Source organism: Microplitis demolitor, chromosome 5 (genome assembly GCF_026212275.2).
Source record: "Microplitis demolitor isolate Queensland-Clemson2020A chromosome 5, iyMicDemo2.1a, whole genome shotgun sequence".
Taxonomy (NCBI): Eukaryota; Metazoa; Arthropoda; class Insecta; order Hymenoptera; family Braconidae; genus Microplitis; species Microplitis demolitor.
The window spans coordinates 16,716,581-16,737,284 of NC_068549.1; the positions used below are offsets into that span (position 1 = coordinate 16,716,581).

At 25.9% G+C, this 20,704-nt stretch overlaps 4 protein-coding genes across 7 annotated transcripts; 2 read left to right on the plus strand and 2 right to left on the minus strand.

The window, feature by feature from the left end:
- Positions 1–1,686: 1,686 nt before the first annotated feature.
- On the minus strand, positions 1,687–10,951 carry LOC103573825 (hippocampus abundant transcript 1 protein). Of its 4 annotated transcripts, none has more exons than XM_008553057.3 (7): positions 10,543–10,951; positions 6,838–7,239; positions 6,338–6,559; positions 5,776–6,059; positions 4,185–4,473; positions 3,596–3,770; positions 1,687–2,226 (listed from the first exon to the last, which is right to left on the minus strand). In XM_008553057.3, the coding sequence occupies exons 1-7, from the start codon at positions 10,666–10,668 to the stop codon at positions 2,120–2,122; spliced, it is 1,605 nt and encodes a 534-aa protein (XP_008551279.1). In that variant the 5' UTR covers positions 10,669–10,951; the 3' UTR covers positions 1,687–2,119. The 4 variants fall into 4 exon arrangements, with proteins under 4 accessions (XP_008551279.1, XP_008551280.1, XP_008551281.1 ...); XM_008553058.3 differs by lacking the exon at positions 10,543–10,951 and adding an exon at positions 7,670–9,674 and having other exon boundaries at positions 3,596–3,758; XM_008553059.3 differs by lacking the exon at positions 10,543–10,951 and adding an exon at positions 7,670–9,674 and having other exon boundaries at positions 3,617–3,770.
- Positions 10,952–11,160: 209 nt separating this feature from the next.
- LOC103573824 (phosphate carrier protein, mitochondrial) lies at positions 11,161–14,283 on the plus strand. Its single transcript, XM_008553055.2, has 6 exons — positions 11,161–11,263; positions 11,405–11,588; positions 12,569–12,729; positions 12,820–13,056; positions 13,143–13,439; positions 13,519–14,283. Exons 2-6 carry the CDS (start codon positions 11,447–11,449, stop codon positions 13,744–13,746), a joined length of 1,065 nt encoding a protein of 354 aa, XP_008551277.1. The 5' UTR covers positions 11,161–11,263; positions 11,405–11,446; the 3' UTR covers positions 13,747–14,283.
- Positions 14,284–14,626: 343 nt separating this feature from the next.
- Positions 14,627–15,889, plus strand: LOC103573823 (uncharacterized). The gene is made up of 2 exons (XM_008553054.3): positions 14,627–14,880; positions 15,195–15,889. The coding sequence occupies exons 1-2, from the start codon at positions 14,769–14,771 to the stop codon at positions 15,722–15,724; spliced, it is 642 nt and encodes a 213-aa protein (XP_008551276.1). The 5' UTR covers positions 14,627–14,768; the 3' UTR covers positions 15,725–15,889.
- LOC103573822 (transmembrane protein 11 homolog, mitochondrial) lies at positions 15,670–18,200 on the minus strand. The gene is made up of 5 exons (XM_008553052.3): positions 18,038–18,200; positions 17,782–17,949; positions 16,778–16,995; positions 16,333–16,660; positions 15,670–15,757 (listed from the first exon to the last, which is right to left on the minus strand). Exons 2-4 carry the CDS (start codon positions 17,799–17,801, stop codon positions 16,374–16,376), a joined length of 525 nt encoding a protein of 174 aa, XP_008551274.1. The 5' UTR covers positions 17,802–17,949; positions 18,038–18,200; the 3' UTR covers positions 15,670–15,757; positions 16,333–16,373.
- Positions 18,201–20,704: the final 2,504 nt, after the last annotated feature.

Consider the following 20,704-nt stretch of genomic DNA (forward strand, 5'->3'; position numbering starts at 1 on the left):
TTGAATCAACTTGCGCACAAATATAAATTAACATTTTATTTGACATCTATTTTATAAACCTTATAAGATAACAAAAAATTCTTTGTTTTTTTTTTCTTGTACACTCTTCCACACTCAAAGATCTCTGATTGTATTTAAAAAAAAAAAAAAAAATAAGTATTTTTTCACCAACTTTATAAATTTTTTATAATCTACACTAAACTCACCAGGAGTTAAAATATTTTATTTAATAATTTATTCCGAGCTTTAAGCAATTGTAAATACCGTCAAGAGAGTTCTTTGAGTACAATTTTTAAACCTTTTTAAATGAATTGACGTGATCTATTATTAAGTTATTTTTTTTTCTTTTTTTGTACAAACGTCTGCCAAGGCATTACTTTATTTCGTTTGTAATTTATTTTTTTAATTTTATTAATGCTGGGGTTTATGGTCCGACTTGACAAAATTATTTAAACTGATCTTTGGCTTTGGCTTCATGATGAAGAACTCGCACAATTCTCGCTTTATCATCGACGAGAGAGAGAATTTAAGTAAAAAAAAAATTCATATGTAATTTTTTATCATAAAAACAAACATACAATCGTGAAATCATTATTTTTAAAAAATGAGTTATGAACATATGAATTGTACAATCTTTGATTGTCTCAGAGATTGATTGAGCAGTTACTTTTTTTTTCTTTTAAATAGAAATTTTATAATTAATTTTAATTTAGTGAATCATTTAGTTATAAACTTTTTATTATTTGTTTAAAAATTACGTTTTATAAAAATTTTTATAATAAAATTGTGAGAAAGTGATATGATTGTAGTTTAATATATAATTAAAAGATTCTAGTATGTGTGAATAAATTAAAAAACATTTGGTGATTTAAAAATCTAGCGGTAAACGCTCGCTTCAAAAGATTTTTTTTTCGAATAGTTGTCAATTAATGAATGCTTGATATTAATAAAGTGAGATTTGTGAGTGATAAATAGTCAAAAATTTTAATAAAGATTATTAAAAAATAATCGTAATTGATAGTTATAAATATAAAGTAATTTCAATTTATTTTGTTCCTAATGTTTCGTTTTTCTGATATCATATTTTTTATCAATTTTATTTTTAATAATACAAGCTATAAATTATTCATCTACTAAAAATCAAATAACTTTTTGTAAAAATTTTGTAAAGTAAATAAATAAAATGAAATATAAAATATTAAACTCAACATATATTCTTTAATTTCACAATTGTTTTCGCAATTTAAAAAATTGTTACACTTCATAAACATTACACCAAGAATTAATTCACAATTATACGTTTAAAAAGTATTCAAAACGGAGTTTTTTTTTAACCATCAAACACTTAAATAATTTTTCATTTATAAAAAAATAAAATCAATGATTGTCTCTCTTTAAATCGTCGAGTATGAAGTTTAAAAGTGCGGTAAAAATTATAACGCGATACCAAAAGCTCGCATATAATTAACAAAATTCTACACGGATTTTAAATGAATTAAATTTTATTTTTTATTATTTTCTTTTTATAACTATAGTGAAAAATACTGTTTATTATCTTTCTTTTTTTTTGCAATGGCGTTAAATGTATTCAATCGTTCACACTGTAATAACTGCTGCAAGTCCTTTTATTTGTGCACTCGGCAGAAGCTAATTATGATTAACAAATAAATGTCAATCACACAGCTATTAATTTAATATTATATTATTATTATTATTATTATTATTATTTTTATTATTATTACAATTATTATCATTAATTTATATTTATAATTTTTCTTTACAATATTTTTCAGTCAACGGAGAACTTTAAAGTCAATCCTCGGCATCATGTCTTCGCGTTAAAAACGACATACTCATGTATATTACGATTTTATTTTCTCCTTTCTTCATTTAACATTTCAATTATTTTTGTTTTTGATTTACGCGAATGACAACAAAATATCCTTGTAACTTTTGTTTGCTTATTATTGTGTTGTTGATGTTGCTTTATTTTTCTAGATCAAACACAGAGGTGGACTTAAATAAGCCTGAAGGTGTCTACGACCTTCGATTAATTGGCAGGATAGGCCTCCTCTCTATGTTTATTATTGACAGCTTGCCGGAGTACCGGAAAGAATGGCTAGAGAGCTGCTGAATTGCAGTTGTCGACTAGAGGAGACAGTGGTCCTACTTTACTACGACCACTGACAATTCTTTCCGGTTCAAAATGAACGTCCAATGACAAACCTGAAAATTAAAAAAAAAAAAAATTAGTTATTTATTTATTATTTTTTTTTTTCAATAATCGATTAAATTAATTATGATATAAATTTATTATTTATTTAAACTACATTAGAAATTAGCATGAAGCAATAATTTGTTACCCAAAGAATTGAATGATAAGCATTAATAATTTTTTTAAACATATTTTCTTATATAATCAATAAAAATAAAAAATATTTCTATTTGAATAACTATTTTTAATTATTTTTTAATCGTAAAAAAAAATGAATTAATTTTAAGTAATTTTTGGATTTTATTTTACTTGGATGATTATTGTAAAAAAAAAAAAAATACTCAAATTAAAAAATATTGTGTACATTGTAATTAAGCATTAATAAGCATTTTCAAAGTGAAAAACTATTGACTAATGAAATAAATATTTTCATACTAATTCTATTATTATATTTAAAGAAAGTCCTTTGAGTTAATTAATACATTTTTACAAAAAGGAAAAAAATTTTCATTAAAGAGATGAAAATGTAAAATGTTAAAAATTTTCTTTGAAATTTAAAGCAAATTACTTACAGATAATAAAAAGTTCAAATCAGTCAAAAATATGAAATTTAAATATCATTGTAAATTAAATTATTTACATACTTGATTTTTACATTACTTTAAATTTCCAAATCATAGATATCATAAAAATAAAAATCAGAATATGTTTTATTTTATTTCATTTCAATAATTTTAATTTTTTATTATGAAAATTAATTGTTTTTTTTTTACTGTTCAGAGCTCAACGAATTTTAAATAATGTTAATTTGGAGATGATAGTTATTTGAAAACCCATCATTTTTATTGAAAATTCTTTTTTTTTCATGTATAACTAGACAATTATCTTTGAAAATCAAAAAAATTTTTAACAGTGTAACAAACTTTATTTTATGTAAATATAAAAATTTTTCACATAAATTTTGTGAAAATTTTGTTCGTTTTCTTTATTTATTAATTTTAATATTATAGTAATATTTTTCAACTAGAAAATTTCTAAGTATTAACATGCAATATTAATAGCTAAGATAATAACTGAAGAAAAATATAGTTATACTTAGATTGTTAATAATATAAAGAGTAATTGAAATTTTTAGGATAAATAAATAACGTGTGTTATAAAAATATCACAGAGTAAATGATTTCACGGACATTTATAACTCGTACTATTTTACATCTTTATCGTGAGTGACCTCGATCTACTTAGGCATACGAGCCCTCGAGCATAATATATTTTACCAATGAAACCCACATGTGAATAGACGAAATGAAAAAAATAAACCCACCACCAGAAGCTTATGCATCCAGCTCTCTAGCAATAAACGGAAAACCTGTAACGTACATTTTTGGTATGCGTATTTACCAGATGGCCTGCGTGATGTGGAAGAGTGATGATGCAACGGACCTGTTGCCATTGGATTTGACTCATCAGGAATAAACGCAGCTACTAGTAGTGCGCATATTACAAGTAATGCACCAAATACGAAGGGAGGTCCTGGCACCAACTGAAATCCATTCTTTATGTGACAACGATAGATTATCAATTTAATATTTAACATAAATTTCCTTTATAAATGAATAAATAAATAAAATTATAAATAAATTAATAATAGAATTAAATCATATTACATTGGTAATCAAAATTTAATTGATAGATTGCGTGACTAATACTATTTAACATAATATAAATTAAAAGAAAAAAAAAAAGTAATTTATAAATCATGAAAACAATTTTGTTTTTTAATGAAACATATACTTTGAATAAAAAAAATAAATAAATATATGATTTTTACGTTTTAAGTTTTGTTCATGAGATTATTTTATGTGAAGATAAAATATTTTTTAAATCACTAAAGTTTCAATAAAATAACTCATCAAAATATTTGCAAAAAAAAAATAAGACTAATAAAAAAAATAATTAATTTTTTTACCTGTGGAACCATGTCTATATGTATAGCAGTTCCTGTTTGATTACTATCTTCCAAAAGAGAAGGTTTTAGAGGTAGTGACGGCGTTTCGTCGTTGAGATCGACGTGAAATAAATAGAATATAACACCAAACATAGCTGGCCCAAGACCATTACAGAGTCCTCGCATTCCTGTAACCATTCCCTGAACAAGTCCCTGTTTATCAGCATCTGAATGCATTGACACGAATGCAGAAATCGCTGGATAAGTGATACTTGAGACTGAAGCAAGTATTCCAGCTGCCCACATCATCCTGTAAAAAAAAAAAAAAACAATAAATATAGCTAATTTATTCTTATCATTTTTTTAAAAATCAAGTTAACTCATTTATGTTAAAATAAACAATTTAATAATATAAGTCAGTGTTTATCGATTATCGAATTTTTTTTTCTATACAGCTCATAAGTAAAAAAATCAGAGAGAAAGAGAGAGAGGGACGAGTTGCACTTGTGATTCTAATAAAGCGTATGTGTGTATGATATAAATAGGGTTCTGTTTACAATAATAAGTATCGGAAGATCCTTAGGGGAATATAAAATAAAATAGAATTTGGGTTAGCATACACGTGACATAAGTATTTCATTAGATAAATAAAATACTAAAGAACGCTAATATTTTTTTAATTAATTGTCATATTTATCAATACATCATTAATGCCACGTCATGAGAAGTAATTGAATGCCGTCAACGAAACGTGCGTAAAAAGGTCTATTGATGTCACATTGATATGGTCGCATTGATAACAGTATTCTTGGATATTTCACATTTAACGAGGAAATTGTTATATAAGAAAATATTTTCCGTTACTCTATTGAGGACTTTTTTTTTATGTATTTAAGACTTTAACTAATGACATTTCATTCGAGTACTGTCATACTCAACATTATTATAAATAATAAATATTAAGATGTAAAAGAAATGATAATATAATTTGAAAAATTATCATCAATACGATAACTTGTTTAAGATATACCTTTGATAAAAAATTTTACATAATAGTAAAATAATTTTTTCAACTTAGCAATTAAATTTTATGATGAAATTATGTAAAAAAACATGCATAAAAAAATTCTCAACGGTAATTTAATAAGTTAAAATAATATATAATTATTAAATCTAACAGTATTAAGTATTTGAAATGTAGTAATGAATATAAATAATAAATGATATGTTCAAAGTTACAAATAAACACAACTTTGTAAGTGAAGTGTTATAGACATTGGTAAAAATCAATATGATTGCTAAGTAAACTAAACAAAGCCACGTAGCTTCAAGGATATATCGAACGTGACATCAGTTTTCATTTACTAACTATTAGTATCAGTGGTTCTAACGATCATCTAATTGATACTGACGGCTTGTAATAAATTTTATTTCATTAAATTATCGTATATACATTAATCATACATGAAAATTATGACCTAATTTCATGAAGAACTCACGGTCAATAGAAAATTGTAGAAAAACAAAAGTATAGAAATTTTAAATAATGATGATTTTATAATTGCAATTACGATTACTATCAAATTTATATTATAATGTTAAAAAAAATTACCAAGTCTGTGATCCAAATCCATACCACATGAGTTGAAGCATTTCAAATAGTAAACCAAGCATGATAGTATGTTTACTACCAAGTGTTTTCATTAATGGACCAAGCAATATTTGTGCTCCAACACTTAAAATACCAACTATGGCAATAAATACCGCAACCATTACGGCTGAAAAACCCATTGCGAGCTTAAGATAAACAAATATACAACTATATTGGCCTGCTTCTGGTAAATAACTTAAGAATACTGTGACACACAGCATCAATATGGTATGATCTTTGCCCACCTAAATAAATAAATACCATTAATAAAAATACTATCAATTACCTAATAGTAAATATTCAATCAGTTAATTTTTATTTATGTATTCCATTAAATAGTTTGCTTTTGAGTTTACTGAAATAATCATAAAAATCTAAATATGATAAACTAGATAATTTATCAGTAAGTAAATCATTGCGACAAGTATTCTGTGATATGTTAATGAGATATAAATTTTAAAATTACAAAGTGATAATTTAACGTGTATGCATTATTATTTGAGTATTTAAATTGAAATCGTACTTTTCCTAAAGCAGCAAATGGATCAGCTTGTTCCCAAGATATGGGAACAGGTGGACGAGCTTTTTCTGGTAAACTCTCCGGTACTGCGACAAGTATAAAGAATACATCGAGAACAGCTATTGCTGTTGCTAACGCTACAGCTAAATTTTCTCCATAAACGGTCATTGTCCATGCCCCTAAAGCAGGACTTATTACCATGCTAGCTGCAAATGTAGCAGATACCTTGAAAAAAAAAATTAATTATTAAAATTTTTTTTAAAATCAAATATCGATAATAAATTAAGCTTATAAAAATCAGTTATATATATAAATAAAAACAAAATATCTGTATATGTATAAATATATCTTTTGAGTTAATTTTAAATATAGAAATTAATTGTTAAGGTTCATATATAATTTTGATAAATCTGAAGATTAAATTAAAATTTTTAATTATCAAACATTCTATCGGTGATATTTTAAATGATAATTGAATAATAAGAAATATATAAAAAATTCACCAATCCATATGCTAAAGATCGTTGACTTTCTTCAGTGACATCTGCTACGTAAGCAAATACAACGGAAAACGTACAGGCAAAAACACCGCTAATAGATATCATAGCAAAAAACCACCAAGTATTTATACTCATAAGTGGTATTGGTGCACACGTAAAAGCCACTGTTATAAGAAGAAAAAATTTTCTTCCCCATACGTCAGACAGTGCACCAATTAACGGCGCTGATAAAAATGACAATAATCCTTTGATACCCATTATCAAGCCATTCATTAAAAATGTGTGATCAGGAAAAGTTTCATTTAACACAGATATTATTGGCATCGTCAATAACCCCCAAGCGAAGAATTCCAAAAATATTACTACCAGTGCATGATAGACACTCGCCTCTCCTACACCTGAACTCTGTAACAAAAATAAATTTTTATTGACTTTAAATAACATAAAATATAAACATTTAAGAATTTAAAAAAAAATCTTAAAAAAATAAGGGTAATATAAATCACAAATAAAATTGAAACACGTCATTGATTTACGACTTAAATTCAGGGATTTAACTTTGAAATTATTTTTAGCTTCAATCATCAGTTATTTTATGTATTACATTACAACAAGAATTTGTAATAAATAATTAATAGATAGTCATTATTTATAAATAATATTAAAATTTTATTTTGCTCATATTTTGTAATCAGAGACTTTTAAAATTTATAAACATATTTATTATTTATGATTAAAACAAATATTGATAATTGAAGTTTAAAAAATAAATTTTTTTGATATATTAATTAATCTTAATCTCTAATTTCGGTTATAAACTATTGTTGAATCTGACCTTTAAATGCCTGTAACATTTTTGAAATAGACTCAAAGACGGTGCTATTGTTTCAGGTGTTATTTCTTCACTATCATGGAGCTCAGAACAAGAGGGATCTAGGCCCTCTGCCCCACCTTTTGCCCCTGGGGGCATGACACCGTGGTCACAACCCCCTTATTTATATTTTATTTTATTCTACTTCTCTTCATTTATTTTTTTATTTTTAAAATAAATAATCCACATTATCAAGGTGGCATAGTCTAGTTCATCTTTTTTTCTTTTGTTATCTTTACCACCTTACCCACGTATCACATTCCACAATTAAATGCTACTTGATCATTGTAAAACAATAAAAAATTATTTTATAAATAAACTCAATGTTTGAAAGAAAAAAAAATTTCGTAATTTACAATTATCTAAATAAAAAAATAGTATTGAATAATTTAATATTTTTTTTTCAAGGCTATTCAAACTGATTTCTCAGTGATATTTTCAATGAGGAATAGCCAAGAGTAGAGATAAATAATTGTGATATTTTTATACAATGGTAATCTTTGCCAGTAAATATGACGCCTGCAGTCAGCTGACAATCATCCATAATTATACAAAGATTTTCTTCTCATTACACATGCACATGTATACATTTTTTTGATTTAATTATCTTCCACTACTTATCTTTTTAATTGAAATCACTCAGTTAAAAATTAATTTATCAAAAAGCAACAGACATCTTCTTAAAAAATGAATGACATACATGTATATGTTAATTCAAATTATTTTTAAATTTTTATAATTCATCAATTTATTTATTTTTGCATTACTTTAATTATCAAAATTTCGTTGCTATTAAAGTGTTATTAATAAATACAATAATAACATTGAGACACGAATCTCACGACAACAATCGTGTTACTAACGCGTTCGTTACAGACAAACTAGTAACAGCTAAAGCAACTCCGTCGACGACGTTTGCGATCGAACGCATGTCGTTCCTGTGACCCGGATCCTCTTCGTTCTTTGTCGTCACCAGGGCAATTGGCTCATGATTTTCCAAACTAAATTTTTCTTTTTCTTTTGTTTATTTAATATTATAATTATAAATATTCTATGAATAAGTATATGATTATTATTAAAACAACTATTAGTGTTATTATTATAACTATTATTATTTTGTCAATCGATATTCTGATGACGTACACGCCATTGTCTTATTAATTCTTTTTTCACTACATTATTTTTTAGCTCCAACAAAAAAAATGGTCATTTATAATTTTAAATTTATATATTTTATTTATAACTTGATATATTTATTTTTAGGATTTTTTATTTCACAAATATTTTTAAATTGACATATGAACTTTCGATAAATGCTGGACCAATGTCCAGTATAAACTGATTTATTAGATGACATTGAGATTATTTTTTATTTTTTACCCTCTACTTGCTTTAATTGACTTGTTACAACTGGTCACAGATCACTAATCACTCATTTTTTTAGTGGTTTAATAGTTATCATTTATTATTATATATTTAAAAGCAGATTTTTAACAACTACTAAGCGTTATTGACAATGCGCTCTCTGCAGTGAGTTAAATAAATGTGTATATATGTATTTAAGTAACATATATTCGTAGCAAAGAAGAATAAATTTATATGGTAAAATTTGGAGTATGTTTGCTCACGAAAAAACCACGTACCACTGCATTGCCGACCCTCTACTATTTTTCAGTCTTAAAAGTGTGGGTGCTTTGATCTCTCCCTTTACTGTACTGACTTGTTCTCTTTCTCTGTCATTCAGTTTTTCCTTCTATACATGCTTGCTCTTTTCATTATTGTCATCTTTCTCAAACTATTTAGACATTACGTATATCTATCTTTTACACATACATAAATATCCGTGTATATATTATAAACCGAAGAGTAGAGAATCAAACTCTATACTACATTCTGTTCTGCGACCGCGCAGTCTAAATAAAATACCTGTACTCTAAAATTTTTTCTTCTATTTCTAAATAAATATACTTTTTTATTTAATTTTTTTTTTTTACTTATTACCATCTTTTGACATTGATTATTAGATTTATTATTGACGTCAACTAATTTTTTATGATGCAAGATTATATAAAAAAAAATATCTTTAATAGATATGTATATGTATATATATGCGTCAACTATGTAATGCAGATAATCTTTAAATACTGGTTTCGTCCATAGCGTTTTACATTTGCATAAATTATTTATTTAATTGTATAAATATTTTTGTTCATTTTATCAACAAAATTAAGAAAAAATATATATGTATATATTTTTGTGAATTATCGAAGTACTGTAGTGTATGAAAATGAAAACGAAGGTGCATATGAAACTGATAAAATATTTATTATATGTACATAAAACGAACAAGTATGTATTGTGATAAGAATGTATACAGGTGTACTACTGATAACATATATATAGAAATGGTTTTAAAAAGAAAAAAAAGAGGACTGAATAGTAGACAACCATTAACTACTCTAATTATCGAAAAAATATATATTATTCAACATGAAATAAGACTTTTAAAGTTAGTATGCTTATCGTTAAAATAACGAATAATTGGTATTAGAACTAAAGTTTTTTGATAAAAAAACATTATTTTTTAAATAAAATTTCGTCAGTTAAATACGTAAAACAAAATCTATTTTTTTTTTCGGTACAATATTGATAAAATAAACCAATCAAAATTTATTGGATAAAAAAATTTATAAGAATTTAAAAATAATATTTTCTGACATTTAAAAAATAAAATAAAACTATAGGAAATATATATATTAATATTTGTTATGATGACCGCAATATTTGAATAGATAAATTGATTAATAAATAAAATACATTATTAATAATATAATTACCGTAATAACTCCATCTTTCACAATAGATTTCCTACTTCTTATGATCATGCTGACAATTTTTTGTGAGATCTTGGCGGGCATACTAACGCACTGGGCGCATAAACTTTTACGCTTTTTAAGTTTCATCAAATTGAATTTAAATTAAAAATTTTTTAAAAAATTTTTTAACAATATAGTATTAATTTGATAAACTGATTAGCCATCACAAATAGTGTATTTTTAACTGCATCCAATTACTGTATTTATTTAAATAAAGACAAAATAAATAAAAAAATAAACTTAATAGTATTGATAATTATATCAATAATAAAATGATGTTAAATAATCCTTATTGCCATGTATAATATATAAAATATAGGCTAACACACAAAAAACACAACCACCATAATGCGAGGTGTCATACAAACGAGGAAATTTTCATTGAATGTAATACATGTAGATTGGCATTAAGTTTATAATAAATGAGAAAAACAACTGATGTAATCGACACCAGCGACAATATGGCGGTTGTTATTCCGTATCGATTATTGATAAGCGCAAAAAATCACCAACAGCCAATAACATAATTCTACTACAGGATACATTTGAAATATTTGTCATTAAAATTAGACATCGAGTTTCATATCTATATTTTACACTAGCATACGGCATAAGTCTCTTTTTCGTTCTTCCACTTCCACTCTATTTCCACTGCACGGAGACGAGGGTCAGTCGGCACCAGGTCTGAATTAAATTTTGTCTATTTTATTAAATTAGTAAAATTTCCTTTTTCTTAATTCAAATTTTTATTCCATCAATCCATTACATCAATTAAAGATTTGTTTATTTGTACTTATATATTTTTTAATAATTTTTTCTGTAGTTTTATTGTGAAGTGCAGAATTAAAAAGTACTAAGGGCAAAAATGTGGTCGTCAATGTTAGAAGCCTCAAAGATGAATCCATTCGTAACACCTTTTTCAACTGCCAAATGTCAGGGACAAAATGATAACACTCAGAGTTTAATTCCAGGTCGTAAAATTGGTGCTTTTAGCGTAGCAGAAGGTGGTAAGTAATTTTTTACTTTTTTTTTTTTAAACATTAAATCTTGAAATATAATTTCTTCGATTTATTTTCCTCTAATCGATAGTTTAAAATTCATTTTTAATTGCGATAAATAATTCAAGTACAAAATTTTTTCCACTTGTCAAATCGAAAGTCAATCTAATGTCATGTCATGTGACTTGAACTTCATGTGAACTTGTAATTGAAATAGAAATTTTAAAAAAGAGAATTCATGTTTTATAAATTAAAAAAAATTTTTTTTAAATGAAATACTTAAAATATTAAATTCACTGTTTAAATAAAATAAAGATGAATTACATAAGAGTTATACATGAGGTTAGCTACGTATTTTACTCTCATGCCGTGTCAGTGGAGCAACCGCGCGGGAGTAATTGCATAATGACGTCCATTTTGTCAAGGTATAGAGGTCTTAATGACCTCGAAGATAATCTTCATTTACCCTCTTATCATTAGATATATTTGGTAAATTATAATTACTTTTGTAATTTAAGGAATAAATGAATTTAAAGTTAATTAAGTACCACGGAATTTAAATATTGAAAACTAAAAAAAATTATTAAGCAATAATAGATTAATAATAAAAATTAAAAAACGGCAAAACTAATAATGATGATTTTCAAAATCAATGTTTATCATCTGACTGACCGACCTTGATTCAGGGTTACTAATGCTTGGATTGCGGACAACAGCTTAAAATAAACGATACCCTAAAAATACAACAAACGTACTCAATCAAGCAGACCTTGCTTGCTTTTTTTTGTGTCACGTTTATGAATGATTTTCACTCCATTGAGTAAATTTTAATTATTGTTCAACAAAATTTTGTTTTTTTACTCATTGATTAAATCATTAATTTATATAATAATTATTTGATTATTATAATGGAAATCAAATTCGATAGTTTTACTAAATTGAATAAGTTTAATTTAATTTAACTTTTCTTGTATTTTCTGTGATTGTAGATAGCTGCGAATTTGGATCGAATCATTACTTTGTGCTATGCGGTCTTGGTGGTATTTTATCTTGTGGGCTTACTCACACCATGGTAACACCCCTGGATTTAGTAAAATGTCGTATTCAAGTGGATCCTGAAAAATACAAAAACGTTGTCACTGGTTTCAAGGTATATTATTTTGTAATAATTACTTATTGTAAACATTAATGTTATTTATTTATTATAATTATTTTTTTTTTTAAATAAAATAAAACATAGGTGAGTCTCCAAGAAAGTGGAATGAAAGGACTTGCTAGAGGTTGGGCACCAACTTTCTTCGGCTACTCGATGCAAGGAATGTTTAAATTTGGTCTGTATGAAGTCTTCAAAGTCTACTATTCTGCATTGATTGGTGAGGAACTTTCATATGAATACAGAACAAGTTTGTACTTAGTCTCTTCAGCATCTGCTGAATTCTTTGCTGACATTGCCCTTGCACCTATGGAAGCAGCCAAGGTAATTAACTAGTACTTTATATTACTTAGTTATAAATTTAAGTATTTATAATGAAAATAAAAAAAATTTTTTTTTTTTTAATTTAGGTTCGTATCCAGACCATGCCTGGTTACGCAGACACTCTTCGTCAAGCACTACCAAAAATGATGAGTGAAGAAGGTATTGGTTGCTTCTACAAAGGTCTTGTTCCTCTTTGGCTTCGTCAAATTCCATACACTATGATGAAGTTTGCTTGTTTTGAACGTACCGTTGAGCTGCTCTACAAATATGTCGTGCCCAAACCACGTGAACAATGTTCCAAAGCCGACCAATTGGTTGTTACCTTTGCTGCCGGTTACATTGCTGGTGTTTTTTGCGCTGTAGTATCCCACCCAGCTGACTCTGTAATTATCAATCCCTAAAAATTATTTTTAAAAAATTGATAGGAATAAATAAAAATATTATCTAAATATGAAATTTTAGGTTGTATCAAAACTTAATCAAGAAAAAGGAGCAACGGCTGTAGATGTATTGAAGAAACTTGGATTTGGTGGAGTATGGAAAGGACTAGGACCTAGGATCGTAATGATTGGTACACTTACAGCTGCTCAATGGTTCATTTATGATGCCGTCAAGGTATACCTTCGTATGCCAAGACCACCACCACCAGAAATGCCCGAATCTCTCAAAAAGAAGTACGGTGTCGCTTAAAAATGTTCAAATCCAGTGGCTGCTGGTTGTTGATTAGATAAATAAATAATTAATAAAAAGAAAAAAAACAAATAACAAAAAAAAAATGAAAAATACAAGTTCAGGAAACAAATAATTACTCTAGATGAATTCACTCACTATCTTTAATACAAAGGAAAAGTAATCACTCGATTAGTTAATTATTAATTGTATTAAATTACATAATACATTTTTATCATTTCTCAGTATTTATTTTCAATTTAAAAATATTAATGAGAGCTACACTGCCGATATTTTAAATTGAAAAAATTTTATCAATAATTATTGTATGTAAAATATAATTTATATCAATGTAATTTGTTTTGTAGAATTCCGGTTTATGATCAGTATACTAATTACGGCAATAAACATATGGCCTGTTTTTTCTTCCAATATATAATTTTTCCTTATAAATTCCTGTATTAATAACAGTGAAGCAGTAAAAAAATATTAATTATTAAATGACTTCGTTCTGTAAATAGAGTGATCAGTGAATAAACGAAAATGTCATAAAAACTATTAATAATTCGTTTTTATTTTATAAATTTTGTATGTTCGAAAGACTCCTAAATAAGTTTGTTTCTACTTCCCTTAAATCATTGATATGAAAACTACAATTACAACAAAGAAAATCTTAATATCAAATTTTGTTTAAATTTTATTCGAAAACTATTTATAATAATTTTATACAAAAACGACTTGAAATTTTTTTTTGAGTGGCTTTTCTTCGTAACTTTTTAACAAACAAATAGTTTTTAAAAAGCAACATTAACAATTAGATAATGACTGCCTTGATTAAAAACCATCTTGAATTTAAAAACGCCGCTAAAATAACAGTTCCACCAACAAATAATAATAATAATGTTGGTATCATTGCATGTACTTGGAAAGAAATAAATTAAGGTCGCTGCTGTGTGATTGTTTTCATTTGTCAATCAGTAAATCGTAAGTTAAGTATTGTTATTTAGTGAAGTACATAAAAAATATTTAATAAATTGTAAACAATGGATAATAGTGGAGAAAGTGGAGATGATACTAATCCACCAGCAGGGTCGTATTATGCCAGCAGTGGAATGCCTGCTAATTATGTTGGAGTTCAATCAGATGATCTAGAAGGTAACAATTTTTTTTATTAACCTTAACCTCTTATATTATTTACTATTCTCCAATGACTAAATTACATTATATTTTTATTTTTGAGTTATTTGAAAGTTTTATGTTTTTAGTTAAGTTATAATTAACAATCAAAAACCTAATTCTTTTGTGAATTTTATAAAAAAACAATTCAAAATTTACAAAACTATTACGTGTTTGAGGTGAAAACAAGTTTGGCAAAAATTTTTAGCGGGATATTTTGAATTATTAATTGATAGATTAAACGGTACCTGACTAAAATTTAAATTTATACTGTAAAAGTTAAATTATTGTAGATGATCCAGAGAATACTGATGATTCAAATCACGGGGGAGGTGATCCATTACACAGTGGAGGAAGTGGTGGACCTGCTGGTCCATTGCGTGAGCAAGATCGTTTTTTACCAATAGCAAATGTAGCTAAAATAATGAAAAAAGCAATTCCTGAAGCTGGAAAAATAGCGAAAGATGCCCGTGAATGTGTACAAGAATGTGTTTCTGAATTCATATCATTTATAACATCAGAAGCTAGTGACCGATGTTACATGGAAAAACGTAAGACAATAAATGGGGAAGATATTTTATTTGCTATGACAACACTAGGTTTCGATAATTATGTTGAGCCTTTAAAAATTTATCTACAAAAATATCGTGAGGCAACAAAAGGTGATAATCCACAAGGTACAGGTGCACCTGCCGGTAACGGAAAGACTGATGCATCGAATTCAGCAATTTATGATGAACAAGTATACGCTATTCCAAATACATCAGATACTATTATCTATAATTACTCAGGGCCAGACCAGATGCAGTTTCCACTTTCTTGATCTTCTGATGAATCTAACGACTCGTGGTCTTGCCTGGAGAAGTGAAAAATTTTTTAAATATATATAATATGTAAATTTAATCCATCTAATATTTGTGATTAATTATTAATATTTATGTTATTTTCAATTTATAAATCAATAATAAATCAAAAGAAAATATAATTATTTTATCAATAATTTTTCTTTTTTAAAATATATTTTTGTAATTAACCTAAATCTCAAGATCTGGAATCTAATTAATTATTTATAAATTTTTTTTCTATGTAATAGGTCTAATTATCCATCAGTTACCATCTTCATAAACAGATTTTTAAAAAAGTCGAATAATTTTATCGCAGGAGCAAAAATTTTTCTTAAAATGTCTTAAAATATTAAAATACGATATTTAATATTTACATAAATAAAAAATTTCATTACTTCTTTGTGAAAAAAATTGAATTGAAACATCAAAATTAAATGGGTCAAGGGAAAGAGGAGCAAATAAAACTGTTAATATAAAAAACTAAGTGATTCGTTATAAAAAAAGGAGCTTTAAATAAATTTAAAATTCTTATTTTTTGTTTTTTTAATGATAATGAAGGAGAATTGAATTATCTTTTAATATTTACATTTATAACGTGAAACAACTATTTTAATCATATCACCCATTTCATTTAAATGCTTGATATAGTCTCCATGCACAGATACTCATTGCGGCAATTGTAATGGTCCCATGGAGTATTCTTCGTCGTTTATCATCTTTTCGTACAAGAAATGTTGGTGAACACGGTCCGAGAATTGCAAGCAACTCTACATGAGGTAATTTACTAGTGTCCGTTTCAACTTGATACTGACAACATGGATCAAACTGCCAGGATACAGTGTAAAGTCCACATGTGATAAAAGCAGTGATACCGAAAGTACTACAAATATAAGGTTTATCACCCCAAAGTACACCTGAAAACGTATAACATATAAACAAATAAATGTACTAATACTTATATTCTATTGTTGTTAACATTTATTTTACAATAAAAAATTATTATTATTATTATTATTATATTACAACTGTACCTGTAACAATAGCTGTTAATCCTGAAATTGATGCTGTTTTATGTAAACAGTTTCCAACTGTTATCCATCTTGATGTTTCATCACCTAATTTCGAAGGTTCAATAACAATTAAATTACATTTTGCTTCAAGTGCTCTCTCTAATTCATATTCAAAGGTTTCATGAGCATTTGCACCATCATATACTTCTCGAATAATAGCAACATTTGAAGAATTGTTTCTAAAAAAATTCAACTGATATAAATTTCATTCATTAAAAGATAATACACATTTACAGATAATGCAATTAAAATTCACAAAAACTATACATATACTGATTATGGATACTAAGTATCTGTTTTAGATACTAAAAATTTTAATAAAATGATTTCAGGTAATCATGCTTATGATAGTAACAACATTTTTTATATTTATCTATAAAAAAAATATCGTACTGTGTCCATAAATATCGTAATGTTAAAGCACGTACTTTTATCCTACATTGGTTTTAGAATTTAACTACTCAGTAATTTTATATAAAATACTCCAAATATATTATTTGTAAAAATTTATCTTCAGCAGATTAAAAATCAAAATTAGCATAGATGTATTTTTTATTAATAAAAAATGAATTGACGCAAAATAAAAGATATTAATAAATATTTTTTGATTTCACTTCAAGATTATCAAAAACATATTTTACTATATTGCAAAGATAAGATACATATTTTAACTAAATTTTAATAAACATTATTTTAATTATTTAACCGTTAAAAAAGTATGAATTTATAAAAAAAAAAAATTTTTTTTGCTGATCAATATTAAGACGAAGATATAAAAATTTAATGATTTCTTTCTGGTTTGAAATAATCATGAAAAATTAATCGAACAGAAATTAATTTTCAAGATTTTCAGGTTTAAAAAACAAAAAAATATTTCAAAGCGGGAAATCAATGAAATAATTAATGAATTTTACTAAAAATAATTTTCATCTCAAGCGTAATTTATACTTAATTGTCATACACACCTGAGATTAGTATCATCCATAATATTTTATATTAATAGAATCCTAAAACTTTTGACTAGAATAATATTTCTTGATTACTTCCTATACAAACGGATAAAAATTAGATGATAAAAACGTGTATTCACGATCAGCTGACTCCAAACTCCAAGCAAAATTGCAATCTAAAGGCTTATACACAATCATTAAAAGTTTGGAAAAAATACCATTTAAAAAAAGCTTTCTTTTTTATTATTCTTATTACAATGGCCTAGTTTACATTTCAAACCCTAGTAATATATCTTCATATATGTATATAGAAAAAGAATAAACAGTTTATTTATTCCCGTTCAATACTGATTCACTTTCGGCGACCGATGAGATAGAGATCATAGACTACTCAGATTATAGGGCTGAAAATTTTGTAAGATTGAAATAAGACGTGTATTTTATGGAGAAAAAGTTGGCATGGAATTGTGACAGCCGGGAGTAATAAAAAAATGCTCTTAATTGCTCACAAAATGCTCAATGAAAATCTCATTGTTAATTAATTATTTAATTATTTATTGATAATTAAAAATACAAAATTTTTTTTTCTGTATCTAAGTAAATATAAATACTTTTTTTAAAATTTTGCATACTAATAAATTGCTTATCTTTTGTTCATTCGATACCTATACGTTTTTTTACAAAATAAATTTTATTTATTGTTAACTAATTAATAATAATAATTATTATAATTTAAATAGTTGTCAAATGGTGATGTCATGAGGGCTTGCAGGCAAACCGTCAAAAGTAAAAATTTCAGAAGTATACCAACTTCAGAAACTCATAGTTACGAATGTAAAAAATAAAGATGGTTAATAATTCAGAATGACGAATTATCACCTTGTTAAAAACATCGATTTTCTAATCTTCATGTCAACACATACTCAGAATTTACAATATTCATTCTTTCGTACTAAAGAATTAACAATATTTAGAAAGACAATATTTCAGAAATCCAATACCTCCGAAATATTTAAACTACGAACGCCAATTCTTCAGAATTACATTTTATACGAAAGACCATTTTAGTAACTTTCTAAGCTTTGCTGACAGTCGGTATTACAGACTTTCCCTATAAATTTACCATTATCATGTAAGTGCTTTGGCGGATTGATTGTGTTTAAAAAATTTGTATGAATCGTTATGTAATATTTATATGTGAATTTAACGAGTTTAATTTGTATTAAATGACTAAATTGAATTTACTTAATTAGGATAGAAGTGCTATTTGTGGCCAGTGCTTTATTTTTAGACCTTTAATATTTCATTTTAATTAATGAAGAAGTATAAAAAAAAAAATTTCATTCTAATACAGTAAAAAAATTGCCTTTAAATAAATTTAAAAAAGTCATTATATCATTACGTACCTTACGTATCATTTTATTAAAATTTTTCAAGTAACCAAAACTGGCACTTAAGTGGCCACAAATGGTATTTCTACCCTATATGAATTATAAAATAAAATTTAAATTAGATGTTAAAAATAATAGGGATCAATGTCCAATAGCATAGATTAATTATGCTTGAATTACAATTATTATTAAAAATGTTGGACCTAATGAAACATAAACTTATATAAATATTAATTATGTAACTAATTTTACGATTTTATTTTGGAACTTTAATTATTACTGTAACTTAACTATTATTAATACTTGTGTGATGAATAAAAATACACTAAACTTTTTTTTTAGTTTTGAATTTGTACATTTACAACGGTAATTTTTTTTTACTCCAAAATATATCTTCTACTTGGTATTTTTTAATTTCAATTTTTTTTTTTGTAAAGAATAAAATTATTTCAATTGTAAGAAATGTTGAATAAGTGCTTATTAGCGTTTTAAAAAAATTGATTTTATGAGAGATATTTCACTTTTTTTGTAAAGTATATAATAAATTATCTCTTATAAGTTGATATATAAACACTTGTTTATATCAATTAAAAGTATAAAAATTCAACAAATATTAATAGCCAGAAATAAGTAGATTAAATTTCTAATAATAAACAACAAACAAATTTACTTATGTGATAGCTCTATTATCAAGTACTATATCATTTATAATATTGCACTCCTGATAATAAAATTATTTAATATAAAAATTATGATTCAGTTACTGCTTAATTTTATTCATAGACACATATATATGAAATTACCTTCCAACATAACAAGGCTGAAAATAGTTATTTTTTATGTACAGTAGGACCTCTTTATAAGACTACACGTTGTAAAACTCTTTCCCTCAATTTGTTAAAACTCGGAACGCTTCCCCTATCAACAACTCAATAAAAGTTTTGCGCCAAAACCCCGCTATAAGACTAACGACCAGTACGACTACAATTGAGATAAAATGTATATACATAAAGATTGTAGATTAAACAACCCTAATAGCACAGCTTGCTTTAGCAAAAGTTTACTTTACAAATTTCCTTGAATTTTTCGCCAAATTTTCGTCAACTTCGGATTTTTCCATTTTTTACGACAATTTTTATGCAACTTGCTATTGAATTTGACGTAAATTTACTGCCCGAATTAGAATGCGAATTCACTTCAAAAGTCGATTAGAAAAAAGTTGTCAATTTTCAAGCAAATCTTATGCCAATTTATTATTAATTTCACTTGAAAAATTGTTAAGTATTTTTTTACCGTAAAATTGTAGACAATTTTATATATAAATTTGCTTAGCTTCTAAAATGGTAAGAATGAACATTACTGACTTTAGTTTTCGTAAAAAGTGACCTTTAAATTGAAGAAAATTAAGCGCAAATTTTTATTTTCAACTTTTGCTGTCACATTGTCGGCAAATTCGGGCAGCAAATTTCAGGTAAATTTCAACTGTCAATTTCAAACTAAAATGGCTATTAGGGTACATACATATTCATAGATGGAGTAGTAGTATA

Bases quoted from the DNA above. Each gene is read 5' to 3' on its own strand.
- LOC103573825 (XM_008553056.3), bottom strand. From the start codon at position 7,804: ATGCCCCCAGGGGCAAAAGGTGGGGCAGAGGGCCTAGATCCCTCTTGT. The intron at 7,240-7,669 runs GTCAGATTCAAC...TTTTTGTTACAG, and splicing joins AATGTTACAGGCATTTAAAG to AGTTCAGGTGTAGGAGAGGC. The intron at 4,474-5,775 runs GTAATTTTTTTT...TTTTTTTTACAG, and splicing joins GGATTTGGATCACAGACTTG to GATGATGTGGGCAGCTGGAA.
- LOC103573824 (XM_008553055.2), top strand. From the start codon at position 11,447: ATGTGGTCGTCAATGTTAGAAGCCTCAAAGATGAATCCATTCGTAACA. The intron at 12,730-12,819 runs GTATATTATTTT...AATAAAACATAG, and splicing joins ACGTTGTCACTGGTTTCAAG to GTGAGTCTCCAAGAAAGTGG. The intron at 13,057-13,142 runs GTAATTAACTAG...TTTTTAATTTAG, and splicing joins CACCTATGGAAGCAGCCAAG to GTTCGTATCCAGACCATGCC.
- LOC103573823 (XM_008553054.3), top strand. From the start codon at position 14,769: ATGGATAATAGTGGAGAAAGTGGAGATGATACTAATCCACCAGCAGGG. The intron at 14,881-15,194 runs GTAACAATTTTT...AAATTATTGTAG, and splicing joins TCAATCAGATGATCTAGAAG to ATGATCCAGAGAATACTGAT.
- LOC103573822 (XM_008553052.3), bottom strand. From the start codon at position 17,801: ATGGATGATACTAATCTCAG. The intron at 16,996-17,781 runs GTGTGTATGACA...GAATTTTTTTAG, and splicing joins ATGGATGATACTAATCTCAG to AAACAATTCTTCAAATGTTG. The intron at 16,661-16,777 runs GTACAGTTGTAA...ATACGTTTTCAG, and splicing joins ATTAACAGCTATTGTTACAG to GTGTACTTTGGGGTGATAAA.